The 12,772-nt window shown below is 45.9% G+C and overlaps 1 protein-coding gene across 2 annotated transcripts in view; it reads right to left on the bottom strand.

The window, feature by feature from the left end:
- The window catches only part of COL1A1 (collagen type I alpha 1 chain), a 46,247-nt gene extending 42,324 nt beyond the window's left edge, over positions 1-3,923 (bottom strand). For both annotated transcript variants that reach the window (XM_081166075.1, XM_081166076.1), the window contains exons 1-4: positions 3,714-3,923; positions 1,141-1,326; positions 172-209; positions 34-69 (exon numbers count right to left, since the gene is read on the bottom strand). In XM_081166075.1, the coding sequence (XP_081022201.1) occupies positions 34-69; positions 172-209; positions 1,141-1,326; positions 3,714-3,795 (342 nt within the window). In that variant the 5' untranslated portion in view covers positions 3,796-3,923. The remainder of the gene's footprint in view (positions 1-33; positions 70-171; positions 210-1,140; positions 1,327-3,713) is intronic.
- Positions 3,924-12,772: the final 8,849 nt, after the last annotated feature.

The raw sequence follows: 12,772 nt of genomic DNA, 5'->3' as shown, positions 1-12,772 counted from the left end.
ATTATCAGCCAAAGTTTCATTACTGATACCTACCTTGTCTCCTTTAGGGCCTCGTTCCCCCTGAGGACCCTGCCAATTAGGAAGATAATAGTGATTAGCTGGTTATCAAAAAGAAAACAAAATCGATGCATCCAAATAAATGGAAGTTAGGGTTACCAAAAGATAATTTACCTCTACTCCAGTGGCTTCTGGGGGAGGTTCACTGGTTTCTTGAATACAAAAGGAAAAGGAATATTAGGAATCAGAACCATCACCCAGAATTTATCATCATCACCTGGTACCATTGCTACCCCTCCCTTGCACCCACAATACCCTCTGGTCTATCAGAACATCCTTCCCTTAATAAACATTGAATGAAGACTAGGCTTCTTTTCTAGGTACATTTAGAAGTTGATAGGAAATGGCAACTCCTATCATTGGCCTAATCAGAATATGTAATGGGCCAATCTGAAGGACTATCCAAATTCACATCATCCAGTCTACTTGGGCAATCCTATTTGAAGTGTTTACTTTTCAAGGAAAGGAAAGAAAGCCCAGTTTCTTCCCACAATGCACCAATATAGCATCAACTAAAGTTAAGATGCCTGAAAGGTCCTCTCCCAACTCTTCACTCTCTTTCCTGACTCTGCAGAATTTTCTTTGCCAAATTTCTGCAATCTCTCAAGGAAGGGATGCAAATATTTCTATGAAACCAGCGGTTTGTTATTGACGTTTACGATGAAAACAAAATGGATGGATGAGCGGTTAGATAGCACATAGAGGGGTGGATACAAAGAAACAATTAAATAGGTGATGGGGCTGTAGGTGGATGGATAAATGGATGGGTGATTAGATGGCTGTTGATTGGTTGATGTAAAGAGAAGAGAGGGGAGAAGAGGAACTAGATAGGTAAACAAATGGATTTTGGTGTACATTAGTAGAAGGTGGATGTTTCGTTTGGGAAGATGGGTGAATTAGTAAAACTAGAATAGATATAATGAGTAAATACATTTGCGGGCAGGCAGTTTCTCCAGGAGACTGATTGGAGTATGCTTAAATGGAATGGGGGGGGGGACTGAGTGACCGTGGACGGACAGAACCGTAGGCAATACTGATGGTATGAGTGGATGGAAGAAGAGTAGGTAAAGTCAGTATCCATACCAGGGCAAACAGGGCAGCATTCTCCATCGCGTTGCTCGGGATTTGGGCAGTCGTCTAAGTTTTCACACATCACGTCTTCGCAATGGATACTGCCGCTGTCGCATACGCAGATCTGGCAGGGGTTTGGTTTCCAAACATCTCGGTCACTGTACGTTATTCCGTTCTGTATGCATCTTCCAGATGGCACTAAAGAAGGAGGTGACACAAGAAATGAGGTGGGCAAGGGAAGAGGGAAAGGGTCCTTTGGGAGCCAGCAGTGTCGGCAGAATGGCCAAGGTGCAAACATCTGAACCTCTTACAACGGATCGATCTGGAGAGCACATACATTTTTTAAAAAAATAAAATTGTTTCCGATGGTTGGCCTCCCTTCCCTCCTCCTCCTGCTCTCCACTTAACGCTGACATTTTGTGCGTGTGCTCTAAGAAAACCCTCATCTGCTTTTCATCAAGCAAACTCTATGACACAGGAAACGAGCCAGCCTCACAATAACTCTTTCCAGTTGCTTTGGAATTTAAACAACACTTCTGGCCGGTTGTTGCATCCAACTTGGTAACCTCAACATTCTGAGCTGAAGCCAAGCCAAACACAGAAAGGAGGAAGAAATTCACAGACTTCTAAGAAGCAAAAGAGATAAAGAGGAGAGAGAGAGAGAGAGAGAGAGAGAGAGAGAGAGAGACACTCAGGAATTTGGACTGGAGGAGGACCCGTGTAAGAGAAGAAATTGCATCCCGCTGATGGCGTGAGGCCTTGGGAAATCAGCTCCATCGCAAACAATTTAGGTAGGATGAGGAGTCAGCAGGTGTGGATCACAATAGGGCAGGCTCATTAGGCCTCCCACCTTGGCTGAAATCCGACGCCAGCTTGCTCAGAAACAAGGAGTTTCGTAGCACCATGGATGTTAACTGTGGAGCATACCTGAGCTAAGGAAGGTACCAAGAGATATGACCAAGGACGAATGCTGGAGAAGAAGTAAGCATTTGCTTTTCTAGCAGATTTTGTTTTTGTTTTTTAAATGAGGGACCGTGCATTTTATTAATTATTTCCTCCTTTTAAAACCGAGCGCTGGACTGTTGAATTTTCTGCAAAAATAAAAAAACCTCCAGATACTGGACAGGGAGGGAGAAAGATAACCCGCTATTCTCAGGAAAAAATTAAAGGGGGAAGGAGTCAAGTTGTTTTGGGAACATGAAACTCATGTTTGAGAACACTCTCCTGGGATGCTGCAGGAAAACTTCCCACCCATCACTAGATGGCAGCAAAACTTCCATAATTGGAGTGATGAATATATTACACACAAAAAGTTTTGCTTGCTTGATGGTAAATTGATTTCCCTCTGGTGAGGAGTTGTTTACTAATCCTGTTCAGTTGTTGACCCCGGAAATACACTCCCTTTGATCATTGCTGACCCATTTTAAGGCCACTCCCCACAACCCCACCCCTGGCAAGTCTATAGAAGAATGCCAAGGACAAGCGAGTCCCTTGATGGCCAGTAGATGTCGCCATTGGACTTGGTCGGCGAGCAAAAGTGATCTCCTCCAATCCTTTACCATCCAAAAGGCTTTGTCTATGAAGTGATGTCTAGACTCCTGCGCTTTATAAGTTGCTGAAACATTTTCCTTATGAATCATCCTGAAACTTCTCTCTCTCTCCTCCTCCTCCCCCCCCCCTAATATTTTCCTGATGGCTTTTGCAGACTTCTTCGACAAGGCAGGGAAAACAGCTTTGTCCTGCTCTCCTCTCCTCCCTGTCAAGTGCTTGGCTTTCCAAGAACGCACAATGAGTTTTCCATCATTTGCCGCGCTCCCCTTTCCTGTCCCCCCTCCAGTGACAACCCACTCGCAGTCCCCGCCCCGCTTTCCTGAACTTGGCATGCCAGTGCAGAGATTCTAATTGATCCAACTTGTTATCTGGCCCCAAGGGACATGTTAAGAGAAAAGAAGGAGGGAGGGCGAGGGGGGGAGAGAAACCAAAGGAAACACGCCCAAGGCTATGCACAGCTGGCTAAGTTTGCTTTTAGAAGAGTGGTTTGTTTTCTCCATAGAGCACTTTCAGGAGAAATCTACGAGGTGCGAGAGATACCCTCTTTTTCAGTCTCTTAAGCCTTCCTCCCCGCATTGCCTTCATGCCAACTCCTGAAGGTTTGGAAAGGTCACAAACGTGTGTTGACCTTTCTCGATTTTTTTTTAATTTCTTTTTTTAAGGAATCTTAAGACCGTATGTAACAAGCGCTCTCTTTGCCTGGTCTTATATTTACATCTCTCAAGCCACCGCAACACGCTGCGAGTAGTACAGCCACAGGGAAGCACAGATTGCAAAATCACAACTCAGCCGCCACCGCCGCCCCTCTCCCCCGACTTTGGCAAACTGCTCGGTAGAAATGGTTTGGTGCTTACTGCCTTTTGCACTTCTGGAGTTCTGGGTGGCGCAGAGGGGGAAACTAATTTTGCATTCGACAGAAAGAGATGGGGGAAAGGAAATATGGGGGCAAGCACCACCCCATCTATAGGACTACAATAAAAACTGTCATTTAACATGTATACACTGTGCGAGAGTACATAAGATGCTGTACTTACGGTCTTCTCCGCCTTGACCTTTGGTGAGTAGAACAGTTGCTGCTATCAAGAGCAGTAACCGGGAATCCACAAAGCTGAACATGTCTAAATATTAGACATGAAGACTCTTTGTATCCTTGGTTCTGCTTTAGTGTCCAGTCATACAGGGATGGTCTGGTTTATGTAGTTCCACTCCAGACCCCAGCAGAAACTTCCTACTGAATCTGTCAAGTTTTTAGCCTCCCTTTTTATACGGTCCAGTGTCCCAGAGGTGGATCCCTTCTTCGCTTGCTTCTGAGTGCTGAGGGGGAGATCTTGGGCCAGCCCCTCAGCCAATCAGAGGAGCCCAGCCTGCCCCCAAGGCGCACACAGACACGCAGACACACACACGCACACGCACCCACTCCCAAAAAGTGGAGAAGCAAAGCCAAGCCCCTTTCTAACCAATCACAAAAAGAATGGACCCCACTAGCCTCTCTTCCAGAAAACCAGTGGATCTTCTGGGTTGGCAGTAGATTCTGCAGGAAGAGGGAGGAATGTAATGGGGTATGAATTGAAGGGTGCTTATGTGTTTGTGTATGGATGTATGCGGACTGGGGGAGTTAAAAGAAAAGTGGGAGCAGACTGATTTGAAGAATAGGAGTTACAGGAGCGTTAGGAAGAAAAAAGCTGAATATTAAGAGGCATGCAAGATCAGATAGTAGTGAGATGGAGCTTGCAGGTTTTGCACGACCTAGTAGCGCACCTGGGAAGGTGAGGCACCAGAGGGAGATGTAGAGCAAAGTGTGTATTTGTTTGTCCTTGTTTTCTCTTCTTCTCTAAGTACAGAAAAAGCCAAACTCTGGGGATCCTGCAAACTTCCTCTAAATGCGATCTGATCCTTGCTATGTTGTTGTTTGCTTTAATTTTATATCCATCCTTTCTTTCACCGCCTTGTCCTCTTTCTCACTGTCCTTTCAAAAATAATTGCCGCTTAATTTCATATACACACCTTTAAAGTGTATATAGTGGCTTGGAGAGTGTCCTATTTTAAAAAAAACGAGAAGGGAGCTTGAAATGATCTACAAAGGACCAAAAGAAAAGAAGCAAATAGGCAAAACTGCAGGGGAAAGGAATATCTCTGCAAGTCCCTCTGCGTTTAGCAGCTCTGCACAGAATTTCCTGACCTTCGAAGTCCCCCCTGTTCCTTTTCTACACCATATGCATATGAGGACTCTGTAGGTGAATCGCAGTACACCTGAGATTCTGCGTCAGGAAACATTGCTTATGACAGCTTGAAAAGAGGAAAGTTCTGGAGTTGGTCTTGTTTATAACCCCAGTGAAATAAAACATATCTTGCTTGAGAATTCCATAGGAAAAAATCGGTGGGATTTAACTTGCATGCAATGCAGTCACTAATGGAGCGATGAGTTATGATCGCAGGTAGTACAGGGTTGCGGTCGGGTGTCTCAAAGTATCAGGGTTTTGGCTTTCCATTTTTGACCACCCTCCCTGTGAAAAACAACAACAGGAAGGCTACCTGTGCATGTCTTTCACTGTGTGATATGGCTTACCCAGTGCCGGTACTCATCAGGAGTAAGTGCCACGCTTTTTAACATTGCTGTTAAAAAGCACTGGGCTTACCTATATTCATGGCTGCCAGTCTGTTAGGATGTGTAACAGAGCAGGGTAGTTTTCACATGTGCACATAGCAGATTGAAACACATTGTTAAAACCATACAAAGTTGTTTTTCCCATTGTACACAATGTTACCCACATTCCAAACCGTCCCTTTATTTGTATTGATGTGAAAAAGAAAGAAAGAAAGAAAGAAAGAAAGAAAGAAAGAAAGAAAGAAAGAAAGAAAATCACAATATTTCTCTTTTTATCCCAATCTGGAACCTCAGCGAGACTTCCCTAAGAGTATCCCAAACCTTTGATCAATAAAATGACTCCCTCAAACTTTCCACCACTTATTTCACAAAGGTTTGAATGATCAAACCCCTCAACTCCCAGTTGCAAAGATTGCTTTGTTGTTGTGACTCAAATAAAAGCATTCCAGGAAGCTCAGGGAAAAATCCAAAGGCAGATTTCTTATTAGCTAGTATACTCCGTCTCCCTGATGGACCTCAAGGGCATTTTTCTTTTTTTAAAAAAAATAAAAAATGGCAAACTTCCATGACTGTTCGAAAGCGTGAAGAGCCACGTTGGTTGGAAAAAGAAGCAGCATCATGACAACAGCACACAAGATACGTTGCAGTTTTTAGAAGCTGTAATTACCGCTGCATATAAATGTGTGCGTATGCATGCATGTATGTTTAACAGGCCAACCTCTCCACTTCTGGGTTTTAAAATAAGGACCAAGAAGATTCCAAAGGGAAGGCATCCCAAGGCAAACACCATGAGAAAGAGAGCAAACTTTACCCGGAGAAATAAAAAATGTAGAGAGAAATATCATTGTGTGACTTTATCCTTGGAAGCATGGAGAAGCAGCGGGATTTGGGTTTTGTGCTTCTTTTCAGTTTTAAGGTTTTACATGCATCTATTCCATGAAACAGGAACACTCTGGAATGAGTTAACGCTCCTAATAATCACGATGGCAGCAGAATGGATCTTAGCAGCAGACGCCGACAAATCTGTCCAATTTCTGCTTATTTTCCCAGTCTTCGCCATATTTCTGCCCCAGTTCGTGAATTTTTCGTTCAAAATTTCGCAACAAAGTTTCGCAACAAGTCATGAAAAATTGTTAGAGCTTTAGTCCACCTTTCCCCTAATGAACACACATTTGCAAGTAATTCCACCATGTATAACACAACAGTTGTACGTTCCTTTGACCAGTATTTGCATTTATATGTGCACACTCTCCGAACGTATGCATTTTCGGAGACCGTATTTTGACTGCGTTGCAAAATTCAGAGGAGAGCAGATTTTGGAAGGGCGCCTACATTTCGGCTGGCATATTGTTTCGGGAAGTGTGAATTGGGTGGGCTCACAAGGCAAAATGCATCTCTCTCTCCCCCCCCCACACACATCAGGCAACTCCCGTAGAAACATGGCATATAGCAGAAACACAGGGATCAAATCAACCATTGAAGTTGATCAAAGACAATGGCAAGGAGAGGGGCTTGCTCTGAATCACACTGGGTTGCTGCAGAGCCTGGGAGACCCCAGAGGGTAGACCCCGCCATTTCCTCTTAGAGATGGGAGGAGACCACCAAGCCCTCCTATTTGCCAAGGGTCTACTGTAGAGGTGGCACTAGGCAGGGAGGGAGGACTGCCAAGGAGAAGACAGAAGCATGGTTTGATGCATTCCTCATGAATGGGCCAGCCTGGTCGGGATCCCTTGAACCAACTGTAAACAAGGATGGATCACGGATCAGAATATATTTTAGAGATTGTCAAGGGCAGTGGCTGTGGGAAGTGATCCATGAGAGGCAGTCAACTGCAACATTCCTTGTAACGCTAGAGAAGACAAGCGGGGGAATGTTTGGTCCAGCCAGTCGAAACTTCCTGTTCCTCCTGGCTGGAGCATCCTTCCTTTTGCATGTGGTAGAAGGTGGTCGTGGTCTTACCTGTCCAGGTAACAAAAGGACAAGTCACACAGCACACTTCCTCTTTTTTTGACTTCCTTCTTCGTTTGACTAGCTTTCAGCTAGGACTGCTCTGCTAGCTCTCAGCTAGCAGATGCACTGAGATTATTCCCCCATATGGGGTAGATCCACATGTACATATTTGTAACCAAGTCTGCCTTCCGGAATCCAACTGTGAACTGATGTGAGTAAACTTCTTTTATTGACTTTGAATAAGATTGTGGCATCTTTATTCTTTTAAGAGGGATTCAAGGGAGCTTACCAGGAACAGGGACGCGGGTGGCGCTGTGGGTTAAACCACAGAGCCTAGGACTTGCCGATCAGAAGGTCGCGGTTCGAATCCCTGTGACGGGGTGAGCTCCCATTGCTTGGTCCCAGCTCCTGCCAACCTAGCAGTTCAAAAGCACGTCAAAGTGCAATTAGATAAATAGGTACCGCTCCGGCGGGAAGGTAAACGGCGTTTCCGTGCGCTGCTCTGGTTCGCCATAAGCTGCTTAGTCATGATGGCCACATGACCCGGAAGCTGTACGCTGGCTCCCTTGGCCAATAAAGCAAGATGAGCGCCGCAACCCCAGAGTCGGTCACGACTGGACCTAATGGTCAAGGGTCCCTTTACCTTTACTTTTTACCAGGAACATACAATTCAATCTGAGACAGACTGAATTGTATAATAGTGAGAGGCTCACACGAGCCTGCAGCCAGCTATCTGCTGTGCATGTAAAAAGGGGAATGTAACTCTGCTACATAAAGGAACTTTCCAGCGCAAGTTAAGAAGGATATTAATAAACAATATAGCCTCTCCTGCCACCCTGAACATTCCCACAGTGGCTCCCAAATTTGACCCCCTTACCAAAGACCAGGTGAAAATTGCTGAGGGTCTTGGCCATGGGTAGGCAAACTAAGGCCCGGGGGCCGGATCCGGCCCAATTGCCTTCTAAACCCGACCAGCGGACGGCCCAGGAATCAGTGTGTTTTTACATGAGTAGAATGTGCCATTTTATTTAAAATGCATCTCTGGGTTATTTGTGAGGCACAGGAATTCATTCATCCCCCCCCCAAATAATAATCTGCCCCACCCCAAGGTCTGAGGGACAGTGGACCGGCCCCCTGCTGAAAAAGTTTGCTGACCCCTGGTCTTGGTGGACAACTTAATGTTTTTCCCCACCTGTGCCTTGCTTGTGCTCTCTCCTTAAAGACCTCCCCTCTTTCCTGCAGCTTCCTTCTTTCCCATGCATAGACCCCTCCCACTCCTTTCAATAACCTCTTCAGCTTCTTTACCCTGCTTGGGAACTTCCCCCACCAAGGCGTCAGCCATGGCTTTGTTCCTCCGAGGAAGGCAGAGCCTCCTACTTCTGCAACTTCCATGGACCACTGGAATGAAACTCATAGACCACTGGTGGTCCACGGACCACACTTTAGAAACCTCCCATCATTCGCCTAGATTTTATTTCATTGGAACTGAGAATGATGGCGTCTGCCGCTCAAGGAGGACTTTTGGATCAGCTTGTGACAGTTTATTGCAAACAAAAGACTTACCAGCTTTTTTAAAAAAGGGAGAGCTTTACAAAGTTCACACAGAAGCATAATATTGCTTACTTTAACTCACCTGTGGAAACAACTCAGAGGCTATTAAGAAGAAAAAGGATAACAACAAGAAGATTGAAAGATGGGACCGGTGAACACTAAAAGCAGCAGAAATATGAGATGACTGGACCCTTACTGAACTCGAAGCATGGGAACCCCCAACAAAAATATATAATTTGGCAAAATATTTGGACTTTATGATATGTATTGGTATAATTTGGAATAATTAATGTGATATGATTGGATTGTTAAATAGAAAACTTAATAAAAAATTATTATTATTATTTTTTAAAAAAGAAACCTCCCATCATTGACCTTCAACCGGTGGAATTACCACCTGGTTTCAGGTGGATCTGCACCAGCAGTACTGCCGCCATTCCCTGTTCTTTTAAAATGGTTTTCTTTGCTGCTGGTTGTTCAGGAAAGAGTTGAGTGGAAGTGGGGGGGAGAGAGATGCACATTGTCTGCGCAAGGGGATAATACGGCTGCCATTGTGCATCCATGACTGCACCATGAAAAAAGCATCAGAAAACTGGGGAGAGGAAAGTCAGGGCGGTGAATGAAAAGTGATTCTCATGCCATAGATTGCGATTAAAGGAGGATCGCAACTCTGGAAAAGGCCACAAATCTAAATAACGCTCCTAGGCGATGGCTTCAGCTGCATGGGTAGTCAGTATTGTGCCCTGCAGATATTTGGTAGACTACAACTCCCATCATCCCTGACTATTGGCCATGCTGGTCGGGGCTAATGGGAACTGCAGTCCAGCCACTTCTAACTACCCCAGCATTGAATGAGGGAGATGGAGCTCTCGTGTGGACTTGAATGCCCTTGATGGTTGCAACTCATATGACCTACTTCCAGGCAGTGAAACTGGATGCAGTAGGATGAGGGCAATGAATAATAATAATAATAATAATAATAATAATAATTTATTATTTATACCCCACCCATCTGGCTAGGTTTCTCCAGCCACTCTGGGGAAATGAAGAGTCGTAGTGCCGTGTGCATCCCATGATTTCCCTGGGTCAAAAAGGAGATTTACAGGCTGCCACAGTTGATAGCATTGGCATTGAATGTGTGTGGCATTTCCCCCATTTCCACCACCTCTTGAAACACTGGCAAATGCCCAGCCTTGCTACCCTCCGCAGGCGGGCCTTGCTAACGATGATGCAAAAAATTGATCACTTTGTATTCCTCACCCCTTCGCTCCGCGGAGCATGCCTCTCTTCCAGGTTGCCCCCAAAATAAAGAAGTAAAAAACATTTCTGCATTTCCACTTTTCAGATCCACATGTATTCTTCTCAAAGGGGACACGTCAGAAGTGGAGCCGCGAAGCCTTCTGCGCAGGCGCCCTGGCTCTGTGTGGGTTTAATAGGCTGCAATTAAATGCACACCAGAGTTCCACCAAAGCAACGAAAGAGACTTCCCTCCAGCAACGCAGATGCAAAAAAAAAAAAATATCCCGCCGGCTTTGATTGACTGTGGCAACGCACACGTTGCAGGAGACATCTCCTCCTCCCTTCTATCCTGACTGGGTTTTTGGACGCTTAAAAAGGCTGGGTGCTTTCCAGAACGAAGATGTGTCTTTAATTTTTGTTTTTTTGGGGGTTTTTTTTGCAGCATGACCAAAAAGAAAAGAATCTGATCGTGTGTGTGTGTGTGTGTAAAGAGAGAATGAGAAGGATGGGGGGGTGAGACTGGGCTAAGAAGGGGGAGAGACGCCACCTCATCACTTGGAGTTCGCAGTTTGGGCTCAGGAATGCGATGGGTTTGCCTGGGGTGGGTGGGGGGTGGAGAGAAGAGAATGCACTGGGAGAGAAAGAGAAAGAAGGAAAAGGAATAGCCACCCTCTCATTAGGAAGGGAGAGAAACAGACAGAGAGCGCAACGCAGCGGCTGCTGCTTGCCTTTGTGGCTGGGGTCTCCCCATGAAGACACCTTCTGATGTCTTCTCAATGGCTTCTTAACCACCGACCCCCATCTATGTACCTCCGCTGCAAAACCTCCTTGTTGCCTGCAGGTTTCAGTTAGCATTTCATGGAGGGAAACCAGGGGTAAGGGGCTTTTTGACTTTTTTCTGTGCCCTGGATTGGCTTGCTTCTGCAAACAATAAAAAACCTGCTACTTTGGGACAGCTCTCCACGGGTGGCACTGGGACACCGAGCACAGGGTCCAGGCTATGCTAGTTGCAGTTCCTTCGAAATGCATGTGCACTGCAGCCATGGAGTGCTGGCAGACTGTGCTGGCAACAGGCCGAGAAACCAAACAACCCAGGAACCGGGCATTCTGATCAGCAGCACCCCACGTTGCCCAGGTTCGCCGTGGGTCCCACTTTTAAAGCTTAAGGCTGGCTGATGGAGCGTCAAGATAGCTACTTAGATTCCAGCCATAAGAGCCAACTCCTAGGGGCCTAGGTCCCTTCGCGCGCCCCCCATAAAATATTTGAGAGGGTCAAGAACCCCTCAAGGTGGATTGGCATTGTCATTCAAACAGGGTGTGTGTGTAGTGCGTCATGTGATCGATTATGTAGGGAGGGGCTTGTCTGCCCCATCCCCCAATATTTTATTCAAGTTGGCACCCCTGATTCCAGCTAAAAAGCTGCAATGTAGTGCACACATAGCCCAATGCACGTTAAATAGTAGAAAACCAGAGCAGCTATTTCCCAGTTGATGGGATCACAGTTGTCACTTCTCCTCCATAGCGCTCTGTGTATTTTCAATGTGCCTCTCAAACAACTTCTGGTGAAATGTGAAGTTTATGCCCCCATAAAGCCCAGCACCCTGGCACAGAGGAAGCCAAGCCTCACAAACAGGGGAGTCTTTAGCATATGCGCCGCCAGGCTGCAAAGATCCTCCCAGCGCCCCCAAATTCAGTTTAGCCCCCAAATTAACTTTTATTATCCTTATGTCAGACACCACGCTTACGCCTTATCTCTTGTTTACGAAAGAGGGAGGGAAAAGAAGCAAACTTTTTTATTTGATCAATTATTTACAATACACTTATACTCGTTGAGTCTGACAAGCGCGGCCATTGTGAATGACAAGCGCCGCTGCTGGCACGGCACATCTTTGGCAAATGAGCGCACAAAGTCAAAAGTCCTTTAGTGAAACAGTAGGTATACATTTCGGTAATACAGTCATACCTCAGGTTACAGACACTTCAGGTTGTGCGTTTTCAGGTTGCGCACCGCTCCGAACCCAGAAGTACCAGAATGGGTTATTTCCGGGTTTCAGTGCTCGTGCACACGCAGAAGCGCTAAATCATGCTTTGCGCATGCGCAGACTTGCCGAATCATGGCCCTCATGTGCGAGACGCGGCACTGCAGGTTGCAAACGTGCCTCCTGCATGGATCATGGTTGCAACCTGAGCATCCACCGTACCTAGGTATATATGTATTTTGTTTTTCTAGCTTGATCAAAATTATTTATTATTTCATAACAGGTAGGTAGTTAAGAGCTTAGGCGGCTTCAGCAGCGGGTGCCTGGCACCCCCCAGAATTCGGCACCTGGGTGCCCTGCACTCCTTGTATCCCCAGTAAAGACGGCCCTGCTCACAAATGAGGCATATGGAAGTTGTGCTCCTCTTAAGTGTCCCGCAGCAGCCAAGAATATGTAAAAGCTCCATTTCCTAAAGTCGTTTTTACGCAGTGTGGTGTAGTGGTTAGAGTTTTCATGGCGATAATGGGGGGGATTTGGGACCGGACCTGGACCGTGTTACTCGGGTTACCCCCGGGCCCAGCACAGCAGGGATCTCAGCTAAAGCATCCATGACAGATGGCTATCCAACCTCTGCGTATACAATGTGTGTATATACGGTTGCATGCATATTGAACATGCGTAAATGGGGAGTTGCCTGTATTTGAAGATATCCGTGCCTAAGGTTAGGAAGTAAGTGTCAATAAAAAACCTCACCTCTTTTCATGCTCTC

This window comes from Podarcis bocagei (genome assembly GCF_964188305.1).
Source record: "Podarcis bocagei genome assembly, chromosome: 13".
NCBI lineage: Eukaryota > Metazoa > Chordata > Lepidosauria > Squamata > Lacertidae > Podarcis > Podarcis bocagei.
The sequence above is the reverse complement of the archived record's forward strand: the minus strand, read 5'-3'. Positions and strand labels throughout refer to the sequence as shown.